The 12,986-nt window shown below is 36.9% G+C and overlaps 2 protein-coding genes across 9 annotated transcripts in view; one reads left to right on the top strand and one right to left on the bottom strand.

Annotated features, from left to right (window-relative positions):
- The window catches only part of LOC111872005 (zinc finger protein 1), a 972,125-nt gene extending 966,553 nt beyond the window's left edge, over window positions 1–5,572 (top strand). For both annotated transcript variants that reach the window (XM_023865862.2, XM_023866703.2), the window contains 2 exons: window positions 708–2,089; window positions 2,196–5,572. The gene's annotated coding sequence lies outside the window, so the exon portion shown is untranslated. The remainder of the gene's footprint in view (window positions 1–707; window positions 2,090–2,195) is intronic.
- A 5,844-nt stretch (window positions 5,573–11,416) lies between these two features.
- Window positions 11,417–12,986, bottom strand: part of LOC111874864 (alkylglycerol monooxygenase) — a 38,650-nt gene continuing 37,080 nt past the window's right edge. For all 7 annotated transcript variants that reach the window (XM_023871603.2, XM_023871524.2, XM_023871126.2 and 4 more), the window contains one exon: window positions 11,417–11,990. In XM_023871603.2, the coding sequence (XP_023727371.1) occupies window positions 11,715–11,990 (276 nt within the window). In that variant the 3' untranslated portion in view covers window positions 11,417–11,714. The remainder of the gene's footprint in view (window positions 11,991–12,986) is intronic.

Here is a 12,986-nt window from a genome sequence, read left to right as displayed (position 1 = left end):
GACCTTGGCACTAGATAGAGGTGAGTGTTCAGCTTCACACCCCAGCCACTTTACCCCCAAGGAAAAGAGCCCATGGCACGCATTGGATAGGAGGATGGGTGAGCCCCAGAGCCAGTCTGGATGTTATGGAAAAGAAANTTATATTTCTTCTTCTACCCTGAAGATGGAGGCGATACGTTCCTCCGAAACGTCGGTTAACACCACATATACACAGTGCCAAATCCCAGAAGACTGCTTTCTTCAAAAGAATTTCTTCCCTGCCACAAATCTAAACTGTGGTTGTCCAACCCATAGCCTGTCGCTGTACCAACTGACATATCTGGGCTCCTTTTAATATCTGTGTAATATAACTTCTACAGGATTTAAATATACAGTTTCAGTTAAGAGCAGGATAGGAATCAGTGGGAAGCTCCTGTGAACACAGTAACAGGCCTTGGGGTTCCATAAAATACAGACCATTTCTTCTGTGTGTCCATGATGGTTGTCCAGCAATACTGTCACTTTTGGAAGTATCCCAGTATAAATTCCAAAGATACAATTTTAATACTCATTCTGTTTTTGCACATTTACTGTGTGTTAACTACTTCCATGAACTTGTCAGAAGGTCTGTGTCATTTCATATTATTCTGAAATGTCTTCTTTGTGGTGTGTGGTGGTGGTAATACTAGTAGTGCTTTCACTGAGTTCATTCCAAATGTGTGTTTCAGCATTTATGAGTGGAGTTTGAACCAAGTGCTCTGGTAAGACATTGGTTAGAGATGAATATAGAATTATGTGTGCAGAAGAGTGTGAAGAGGGATGACTGGCAGTGCTGAGGAAGAGGATGCTGCTACCAACCTTACATCATGGAATAAAGTGACAGAAGAATCAATCTACCAATCTGTGTATGTTGATTGAACAGTAATCCCTTCTCATCAGGGGCTGTATATAAAAGAGGGAGAATGGATCACAATATGAGAATAACTAACCTGAGAGTCAGCAGCTTCTACCCCCTCCCTCAAACCCCCTTCATACAGACAGTACCCCTTATGAACACACCTGAGAAATAGAAGCCCTCTGTGAGTAGGTATCAAAACATAATGTGAACATTCAGAAATGTTATCATTTAACCTTTACTATGTTGCACTTCTGCTTGCCATGTGGGGAAGTTTCATCCTGCAACAATCCTTGAATGTTCAGATGAACATTACCAAATAGCTTGTGTTCTCAACTGCATTAAAGGATGAAATAAATGACTGGCATCAGATATGATGGTAGTGAGCATAATTTATATAATAAAATGACATTAGTTTGTTCTAGGTTCTTTTTTTATTATTTTTGGTAAGATACTATGTTTTGTTGTAAAACATTTAGAGAAAAGCTGTGGAGTGATGAAGTGTGTTGCAGCATCACAGATTCCAGTGCAAGAAATGTACATTGAAGGACTCTTATGATGAAACACTTTTTAGAATTATTCTGGGCACTTTCATAATTCAGAGAAATCTTGGTGGTCCTGTACATACCACCTGCTGTAAAGAGCTGAAACCCTGCATTCTGCCACAGCGTATTTATGTGCTTCATATGGTTGTCACAAAAACAGTGTTTGTTTCCTTAAACAGTATTAACTGGCTGATGTTTGTGGCAGAAATGTAATGTGTTTCCTGTTAGATATGAATTAAATGTTTTATATTATTTGGAAGAAATTCAGTCTTTAAACGGTTAAATATATATTTTATCTGTAATATCGACGTAATATCAATACATTATTTGGAATTAATTGCAATAATTTGGGTTCATATTATTTGTCCATATGCTGTTAAGGTTTAAACAGAAGGTGTCCTGTTTCTCGGGCGATCTGTTCAATGTTGTTTCCTCTTTGTGACATTTTTATCATCCCATTACTCATTTTAATGCCTACGTAATGTAGTGATTTTTCATCTCTCTTTTTAAAATTCCTCGCTTTAGCAGTATGTAATCTTGCCACGTATTCAGGTCAGGAAAGCAAGTCTTTTGTTAATTATTCAGTTGAAGATTGTGGTTGAAATTAATCATGTCAGGTTACATGTTAACCTTTTTAATTTAAGATTGTGGTTGAAATTAATCATGTCAGGTTACATGTTAACCTTTTTAATTTAAGATTGTGGTTGAAATTAATCATGTCAGGTTACATGTTAACCTTTTTAATTTAAGATTGTGGTTGAAATTAATCATGTCAGGTTACATGTTAACCTTTTTTCATAGAAATTTTAAGTGCTTATACATTCCTCTGTATGCCAGTGTTAACTTTTTGAAAGTACATGTGTGGGTAAAAGATAAAAAAAATCTCTGCACTCTGATGTTGCAAGAATAACATGTCTCAGCAGGAGGAAGTTTATTTAATGGTTTCACTGATGAACAGAGCTATCTTACTTTGCATGTAGCAATGGCAGCAACATGTGTAATTTTAAAATACTATGTTTTTTAATGGCTTCCCTGACCTGTGGCCAGAAAAAAAATTGAAAACTGTTTAGTGGAATTCCTGTATTGTAAAATTCTTCATAATGTAGTAGTGTTTGGAGGAACTTTTTGAAATATCCTAGATTCAGTAGATGTCTGCATCTCATATAATTACTCAAATAAAACTACTCCATCCCTTAACTCTTAACTAAGATGGACTATTTATGCCCATTTTTAAATGTTTGAATCTTTTTAAAATATTTAAATAAAGCTCCCCTTTATATCTCTCTCTCTCTCTCTCTCTCATTAAAAATTTTACAACCCTGATACGTCCAATAGCCCATTACATAACAGCTTTGCGATTGCAGATGACTCATAGGAATGAGTAAGTTTAGAAATAAATTAATGTGAAGAAATGATATGGACGGAGCAGTCTTTGCACTGTTGTTCATTTTTAAATATGTAAGTCCATCCATTGTGTGAAACTTTTACATCTTCTTTGTTTAAAAGAAGATGTTGATGTTTACAGTCTTTTTAAAATGAAGAAGTGTGTGCCATAAATTTTTGTCACCTCAGCTCTCCACCAAGGGATTGCTATATTACATGTAGCTATAGTTCTCAGTTCAGGAAGTATGAATGTATTTTCTTCATTATGTACATATAGGGATATTAATAGGAGATTGTGGTACCTGTACAATAATACTCAACAATTTCTTGGCCAAATGAGGAACAGTAGAAATATTTTAAAATTAATATAAATTTAGGGTGAAGAGGAGATGAGAAATGCTGGGTTTGAGGCTCTCGTGGCGGTGGCAAAAAAGGGTATGGTCTTCTGGTTTTAATACAGTTCAGTTCATAGAGACGAAGAACATATCTCCATTTTAGGTTTGAAAAGTAAGCAAAACATAAAACTGGCATGAGCAAGTAGCAAGTTGAGCTTACTTCTTGATCCTGAGGATGAAGGTGATCTGATCACAGTCTCTCTGAACTACATGGCATTACAATGCAAAAGATTGTACCCTTCAAGATGGGAAGTGGTTGCATCTATTATGAAATGCAAACATATTGCCATTCATCTGCACCCGCTACAAAGATGTCCAGAATTAACAAAAATTTAGTAACTTGCCATAATGTTATTATGTGCCAATGATTAAAATAAAAATGCTAATTACATAAAATCAATTGTCTTCCACCACCTCAGCTGATGAACAAATTTTTAAGTGGCAAGAAATGTAACACAGGTTGGCCAACTAGTCAAATCTCTAATTGAAAGTGTAATTTTATCTTGGTCAAGAATACAAGAAAACAACGTTTATAGAACAAAGGCAAGTGTTCACTTTGTTATACTTGATTCATTTGCTGTTTCTTTAAATGTCAGTGTCTATGCAGAACTGATGGAGTGAAATAAATTGTTTCCTAGATAGATGGATGAATTTTTGAGAATGTGTGCATTGAATTATACACTTATGCTTCTGAATACAAGAACAGTCAAGACTCAGGATTGATGTAAATTGTTACACAGTAGGTTTAAATAATTCAAGCAATGAGCTTGAGCAGCAGGGTGGGAATATACTGGATCTTTAAATGGACATTGTAATAAATAAATTTTTGTTATGGAATAGTAAGTGAACTAACCTCGTATGTTATTTTGTTCAGCTATACCAATATATTTCTTTTCAGTGTATGTGGGATTTGTTTACCTTAAACACACTTCAGATGCCAGTATTTTTGTTTTGTCTTTAGAAGTCTGGATTACTTACTTCTTTTGCCTAATTTGATGGTACAGATGAATATAATGTTAGCTAGACTGCGTGAAATATTTAGAAAATAGGTCCAACTTCTGATTGCTGTCATTATCAACATGGTAAATAATTTTCTTCATGATTAATCCTACAGAATGTCAAGGTCATGTGTGTAGTATTCCTCCTCCACATTTGGAAGTAAAGTTTTGGCCCAAGAACAGGTTATCATGATTTAGTTTTTTCATGATTTTTTTAAACCATTCAGGTAAATGCCAAATCATATGACAGCCACATCTTTCCAAAATTATTCATTAATTTCCATACCATTTGATGTTACATGCTTTCATTGTCATTAAATAAATAAATTGCAGATGGTTAATTAATTGATTCAGGTGTTGAAGTAAGAAAGTGTTTGCTGCAAGAGTACGTAATTGAGCCAATCACCTGATGTAGACACTGGTTTGTGTGCGGCTGCATGTGTGTCTGTTCAAGCAGGTATTGGGTATAGCAGCTACAGAAATCGTACTGTGTTATTGTGTATGGCTTGATTCTTGGGGAATTTGTAAGTGACAGGTCTCCTGCCCCCAATTCATTTTATAACATATTTATTTCTTATATAAGTTAGAAGTTTTCAAAATTGTAAAGATTAATATTACATTGGTCTGAGATATAACACCATGTGGTCTAGTAGGTGGTATTAATGTTTCAGAAGAATATACTGTCTTCATATCGTGGTAGAAGTGTATCCTGAGGATGGTGGTGCTATGTTCACTGAAACATTGTTACCCACCAGACTACACAGCATCATAAACCAGAAGACCACGATATGCATGTTTATTTTACGTTTTTTCTCTTAAAATGTTGGCTTCTGATCAACATGGATATTATACTGTCTTGGGAAATGTTCTGTGAACTTTGTCACTGCAAAATTGATACCTATTTCATCCCATGGCCTCACTTTACCAATTTTTTCATTGTCCGTGTCAAAACTTCGACCAATTTGTATATAAGCCTTAGAAGCGCCTTATAAATGTTAACAACTGAAATAAGCTTTACTCCATCAGATCTGAAGAATTGCCTCATGTGATCTCATTTATATTAACGGGACTTCCTCATCCAGTAGTAATAATTGTAGGAAGATGCACGTAATTTTTTCAGAATTTCTCTAAACAGAACACTTTAAAAATGACATCAAAGAATAATTTGTTCTTTTGATTGTGATTACAAGTTCCATATATGATTATTTACTGTGCAGGCCTTTTACTTTAACACAGTATTTTGTTACATTTGTTGCTATTGAGAATGGTATGTAGAGATCAGAGGAATTAATAGTAAGAACCACAATAGAAGTGTTGTGGGTAGTGTCTGTAATAGGCCCCACAATTGCTTGTGGCCTGTTGGATTATAACAGCTGGACAAGAAATGTTGAGCAGTCATAATGTGATGATAAATGCATTATTGCCAAATATGGAATGTCTGGTCTTGGCTTTTGCCATGTAGGAATGATTTCACTATGAAAATTGTAACAGGTCCATTTAAGACTGGTACATTAAACTGTGTAAATTAGAAAATGCCAGTGGTGTCAGTATGCTAGCCTCAGAGTCAGAATTGCCATTGATTTGACTAGTTAATAGATTATTGTTCATTTCTAGCTGTGACTTCTGTATCTCAGCTAATGGTGGGTTCTTGTGACAATATAATACAAATAGACTCCTCAAGTTAACAAAAATAAAAAGAACAAAAACACACTTTAATGGTGTGCTTCATACAAAAGCTGGGTGATGCTGATAAACAGAAAACCAAAGATTTTTTGTTTCTCAAGATCCCTGTTCTCTCTATATACTCTTCCTAACCCCATCGTTATTATAATCTCACATAAATACTCAGGAGCTCACTACAGATGTTTTTGTTTGGAAACCAAAGCATTTGTTTTTCAGTATGACATAATGTGTTGTATACATAAAGTTAAAAAGCATTTAAGATAAAATAGAATAGTAATTCCATAGCTGATTTTTTTTTTTAAACTTATGAAAATATTTGATCGAGCTTTCTTTGATACCAAAATGCTTTCACGTATGTATAATATTTCATGTTTAAAATACAACTTCAAGTTTTTGTCTAAAATGTGTGCTGTGGTTCTCAGAGGAGATTTAAGGTAAATTGTAATTAATAATATTACTACTATTCAGACACAGAGTGAAAAGATATTTACTGTGTAAAAACGAATCAAAGTGTCTTTGCATTAAAACGCTCTCACATCGATATATATGCAAGGAACCCTATGTATAGACATGTTGTATTTGTTGTTTGAAAGAAGCAGACAAAATACTCATCATTCCAGGAAAAGTTGAGGGGTGAAGCGATTTATTGGTACTTCCAAGTGTGTGAGCTGTGTATATGGGTTTGACAATAATATGTAGAGAAGAATTTTTTATATCCTTTGCCTGATTAAGCCAGTAATGTAATCAGGAATGCGCATGTCTCATGCCCCAGTAGACAGGAACTGATTGGGGCAGTTTCCTGTCCTGTGTATATGCATGCATGCGCACAAGGAATTTTTCTATTCTTCAGCCTAAAACAAAAGATTGATTTCATAGAATCACAAGGTGTGTGATATATATATTATAAATATAAATAAAAGATGAAAATTATATATAGATACATACTGAGATACAATTATTATAATTATAATATTAAAGAAATGGGTTCAAATACTGATGAAAACTCTTTAAGATGTTAATAATCCCAAAACTTTTGTAAATAATGAATATTTCCCTTGCTCACGGTACATATTTTTAAATAATATCTTTCCCTTTGTGTTAAGAATGTAGAATTTTTCTATCCGGAGCAAGATATATTATATATATATAATAGTTCTAAATGTCTCAACTTTAATGANCCCCCCCCCCCCACAGTGTGGAAATTTAGTTGATCTTCGAGGTAATCTCATCAATGAAAAGTCAGGAGAAACAGAACCATTTCAAGTATTTGTTACTCCTTTTGACATAGACAGTTTTGCATTTGAATTCCATATGTTACATGCCCTTCCTATGTAAGAGAACATTGCAAGACAGATGTTTATTTCTCTGTCCCTATCTTGCGCTTGTGTTTTCAGAACTATACACCATATATTTCTGAATGTGAATCTTGTTTATAATAAATAATAATGGTGAGCCCTTGTGCCAATATAGATCTGTCTTTTTTATCTTTAAAATATGTGCTTCCAGTGCAATTGTTGTTTTTTTATAAATTCTGCCCCAGCTTGTGCATTTGAAATACATTTTGTTAAAAGAGGCTAAGTGATCCGTGTACTGATGAGAGATGCCTGATATGAGATTTTAGTTTTTTATATAATGAACAATGTATAATTTTTTATATAAGAAGAATGTACATGTGTAATGTTTTTGAGGTTTTGGAAACAACGAACACATATGTTCTATATAATGTACCAGATATATTCTCTGTGTGTGTGATAATTTTTTATATGTATACACATCATTTCTTCTCTTTATTAGGTTTCATTCATAGTTTCTTTGTCTTTTTTTTTACCAAATGAATGTAAACGGCTTAATTTGAAATACAAAGCTAGTGTGACCAAAGAGAATGTATCATAAAACAACATAGATTTTTTTAATTTACATTTTTTGTGCAATAATGTTAACTCTTATTGCCATTTTTATTTATGATATTGTTTTTTCCTGTTTTTTTTAATGAAAGTTCATTTGTTTAATTGGGTAAAGGAAGAAATATTTCTGCAATTGTTTGTGTTCTTTATGCCAAACCAGATACTGCTAATGTGCCATGACACTACAATAAAGGGAATATTTTACAATGTGTTGATGTGTCCTGAGATACAGGTACTGTGGAGGATCCATGACAGTACAGAGGTTACAGTTATATAACAATACTCTGTAAAGGCTAAAGTGTTGCAGGCTGGACACTACAAAAGTTCAATTCTGTACCTTTTAATTCATAATGTATAAATAAATTTGTGATGAAATCTATTTCTTAAAAATACTCACTGGGCAACAGTTTATATTCTGTGAATCCCTTGTGCAAGCATCTTTAATCATTATGCTCTTAGTCCTGGGTCTGTTTGTTACTTTTAGTTGAATGCTTTTTACCTTCACAATATCCTCACTTAGTAGTACTGTATTCCTCCAGAAATCATGTAACTCTTTATCCTGTAATATGTTTCACTGTTAATGGATTTTGAACTTGGAGAGTGCTTGTTGCATATATGAATGATGAAGGAGAACCATAATTTTCGTTGGTTAAGGCACTATGCTAAAAGCCGGAAGGCCACAGGTTCGATTCCTGATGAGGTGGATTTTTTTTTTTAAATTTTCCTAATCATTCCAGCTGCGCTGTGGCCCTGGGGTCGATTCAGCCTGTAAGAGAAATGAGTACCAGGAATCTTCCTGGGGGTTAAAGGGCAGTGGGCGCGTAAGGCTAACAACCTCACCACCATCTGTCAGCTGATTGACTAGAGAAAATTTGGGAGCCTTGACCTCTTGCATCCCTATGGGCCTTCACAGCCTGTTGCAGGGATAGCCTTTTCTTTTAGGTACTGAGTAAGTTTCTGCATCACTCTTGAAATACTGAACTTGATTCTGAGTGGATCTGAGTTCTCTATTGTAGCTTTGAAACGTGAGATAGCCATATCCCATTGCGGTGCACAAGGAGGCTATTAAATGCGGTTGCCTTCAAAAGTTTGTTTTAGCAGCTACACATTTCTGGCAGCCTTCAAGCTTTTCCAAACATTGCTGAAAGCCAAAATTGAATGGTGGGAGAGGAGAGTGACAGAGTATGACAGCATCCTGTGCTGGGCAAGTTGCTGCTGCTGCTTATATGTTGGGTTGCCTTTAGTAGAGAGGCAGTTGTGCGTGTGTGTGAAGAATTCTGTCTTCTGGGATAGAACACAGTATAGTCCATTGAAAGTAAACCACATTTTGGAGCAACATGTCGCCTTCATCTTCAGGGTCAAAGAATAAGCCAAGCAAGAAACCAGCATGAGAGCAGGTGGTAAACAGAGCAGTCAGCTTGCCAAACTTTTGTGTCATACAGGGAACAGGATGGAAGTGGAAGGCAGCAAGTCAGTTCCTGTTGTCTTGTCCATTGGACTGACTTGCTAGTACCCATGGGCTCACAGACAAACCAGGTGAACAGAACCAGCCGATGAAACACAGTTTGACTTCCAATAGACTGCACAAGGGATCCCAGAAGAACTTTTCATAACACAGTGTGCTGTGAGTTGGAAAAAAAAAAGTTGCCTCATCATCACCAAGTGATCCTGGAGGAAATTGTTGTTCACTTATGTAATCATACCAAATTTGTCACCTTACAGACATTTAAAGAAAAGTTCAGACTAAGCTTAATATTGACACTTGTGCAGATCCGTGTTCTTCTTGCATCAGCATTCTTGAAATACCAAGATGGCTTGAGTGATGGGTCTTCATACAAGTATCTTTACTGAGCAGGTTGGTGCATCAAGACTTGTATTTGAGAGGTGTGTAGTTCAATTTTGGACTGGGGCATTGGCTATCTTGACCTAGGTTTTCATGGGTTTATCTGCCCCTCCAGGCAAATTCCAGGATAGTGTCTTGGGTCATGACCACTTCCTTCCAAAACATTCACCAAACATCTTGTCATTCAGTACTCTTATAGTAGCAAAATTGTTAAATGAAAGTAATACTGAGAATTGTCTGTAGCAGCTGACAACAATCACATCTTTATTCCACAAGGTCTGTGCTGTGTGGTCATCTAACGATTCACAACTTCTTGACACCGTAATTCCACTTGCACAACTGGAACCAAGTCGTCATTATTCACAGTACACCTTTTAAAGTGTTGTTATTTTCATTGCCGATTTTCCAGTTCTTTGGCAAAATTTGATATATTCCTGAATTTGGACAGTAATTTCAAATAACGCCGATCACAATGGCTGCGCTGTCATGAAATGTCTTCACCTGCTTGAACACTGGGATCGTGAGTTTGAATCCCATGTAAGGCATTGATATCTGTGTTAGGTAGCAGCCTTGCAATGGGCTGATCCCAAATCCAAGGAGTTCTACTTTCTTAGTTCAAGAAACTGAAGTGAAACAGTGTTTCATGGGTACCCTGTGCTCCTTGTGAGAGCAAAGTGAATAGAAGGTCAAATAAAAGGTATTTTCCAAAATGTTAGACTGAAGTATTTTAATAATAGCTTGAAGCTGTGTCATGCTTTCTCAGTGCTGAGCCAAGACATTTCTTTTTGGCAGTCTGTTAACCGTCTTTAACGGACAATTTTTTCCATTATATCTACTACAGATGACTACATTCAGATGGTGGCCTTCAATGTAAGATATGCCACTGCCACAAAACCTCGAACATCTTGAATAGTCAAGACCACGCTCTCCACTCTCCCCATTGACCATTAATAGGGTCCGGCGGTATGCTGACATCACTGCATTTGCCATCAAAGAACCATTCGTTTTTTCTGGGCTTGCGGTAGCATAGTTGGTTGAGACACTATGCTGCAAGCCGGAAGGTCATGGGTTCGAGTCCCGATGAGGTCATTAAATTTTTTTTTCCAGTTGACCTATTCCTTCCAGCCACACTATGGCCCTGGGCTCGACTCAGCCTTTAACAGAAATGAATTAATTAAATAATTTTCCTGGGGAGTAAAGCGTGACTGGCGCATAAGGCTGACAACCTTACTGTCATCTTTGAGCTGATTGTATAGATAATGTGGGACCCTTGATGTCTCACAACCCTATGGGCCTTCACAGCCTGTTACAGAGATAACTTTACTTACTTTTTATCTCTGTTATGAGCTACCAGCTGCATATTATGTCCAAGTCAGTCTGAGTACCATATCCAATTTTTTTTTAATCTGTAGATGAGTTGGATGATCAAGTCGAGGAGGATGAGGTGGGCAGGTCATGTAGCACGAATGGGGGAGATGAATGCATATAGGATATTGGTGGGAAAGCCAGAAGGAAAGAGACCACAGGGAAGACCAAGGCATAGGTGGCTGGACAATATTAGAATGGATCTTAGAGAGAGAGAGGATGGGATGGTATGGATTGGATAGATCTGGCTCAGGATAGGGACCAGTGGAGGGCTCTTGTGAACACGGTGATGAACCTTCGGGTTCCATAAAATGCTGGGAAATTCTAGAGTAGCTGCAGAATTGGTGGCTCGTCCAGAAGGGCTCAGCTCCATGAGTAAGTAAGTAAGATGAGTTGGAAGTCAATGAACATGAACTACACTCTGTATCACAAAAATTCACAAGTCGTTATCTATTAGCATGAACATCTTTTCTTCCATTACCCCACAGAATATTCTTTCATAACCAGTGTTGAAAGAAACGTTTCTTGCTGTCCTAGATATTTCTAAAAGGAATCTATAAGTCATGCTTGTAACATGGGCCTGATCATTCTGTTTCTGGTCATGAGAAGACAACATTGTAATGTGTACTACCATTGGCCCTATAGAGTGACTAGACATTACATTTTCTGGGAGCAGGCTGGTATATTTCTTAGAAAAAATTCGTTCATACTATGATACTGTTATTTATTCTTTCTTAATTTTCTTAACTTCTGTGTGAAGAACTCTGAAGGTTTGCAGAATCCAGAAGCAGCTTGAAAGTATGAAGAATGGCTGGAGCAGTGTGATGCTACTCCTGCCTTGCAATGTAAGATCACTTTTGTGTACATAGAACACAAATATAACACAGCGAGTCAGCTCAAATATGCAGGTGTGTGGGCGATTGTCAAACATCATCCCGATGACAGTCTGGGAGACCAGTATGTAGGTTACAAATCCCAATACAGCCAGTGGGGTCATATCCTGCAAGAGCAAAATCAGATGCAATTCATTGCACGGCTGGATCAGCCTTCAAGTACAAATCCATAATGTGTCTGTATTTTAACATGTAGCATGAACAAAATGGTTCTCAGTTATTGCAAGTAGAGTGGTTGTGCCTGAACAATGAGACAGTACATCAGCTATTCACAGACTTCAAGAAAGCCTATGATTCAGTTAGGATGGAAATATTGTACAATATTCTGATAGAGTTTAAGATACACATGAAACTAGTTAGGTTGATTAAAATGTGTTTAAACAAAACATATAGTGAAGTCCTGGTAGGTAAACATTTGTCTGATAAGTTTTGAGGTTTTCACGACGATTACTATGAAGAAAGTCGTCTTCTGGGATCTGGCGCCGTGTATTCTTTGTTTCAGCCTACGTTTTGGAGGAACGTATCGCCTCCATCTTCAGGGCAGGTGAATTACGTTGCAAATACAGAGAGCAGTAGCTGTAATGATTAGGAAGTGAAAGGCACTTCTTTATATAGGAAGTAGGCAGGGGGGTGGTTAGAGAGAGGGGACCAATAGGAACAGTGAAGAGCAATTAAGGCCATACATGGTCAGGGGGCAAAGGGGGGGGGGCCAGTGAATCCAGGCATCTTGGAGGTCAATGGCACAGAGGTTGTGGTCAGACACGAAGAACCGGTTGGCTGGGGACAGGTTACTGACGTCAATGACATGATTAACAGGGGACAGGCTACTGATGTCAATGACATGAAGAAGAGCTGGGGTGGCTTGGTGGAGTTCTCTTCAGGGAAGAGATGAGAGGCTTCAATGACTTGTTGAGACAAAACCTTGTTTCCTTGTTCATGTTGTTCAGATGGAGCTTGATCTAAATGGCCTCCATGATTATGCAATCCAGGTAACGGCTCTTACAGGTGATTATATCGGTTTTGTGAAACTGGATACGGTGGTCTAGCTCGATGCTGTGTTCAGCTATGGCTGACTTGTCCGGATGTTCCAGGCGTAAATGCCG

Source organism: Cryptotermes secundus, unplaced genomic scaffold (genome assembly GCF_002891405.2).
Source record: "Cryptotermes secundus unplaced genomic scaffold, Csec_1.0 scaffold133, whole genome shotgun sequence".
In the NCBI taxonomy this organism is placed as follows: Eukaryota; Metazoa; Arthropoda; class Insecta; order Blattodea; family Kalotermitidae; genus Cryptotermes; species Cryptotermes secundus.
Note: the sequence above shows the minus strand (reverse complement) of the source record. Positions and strands in the feature narration are given on the sequence as shown.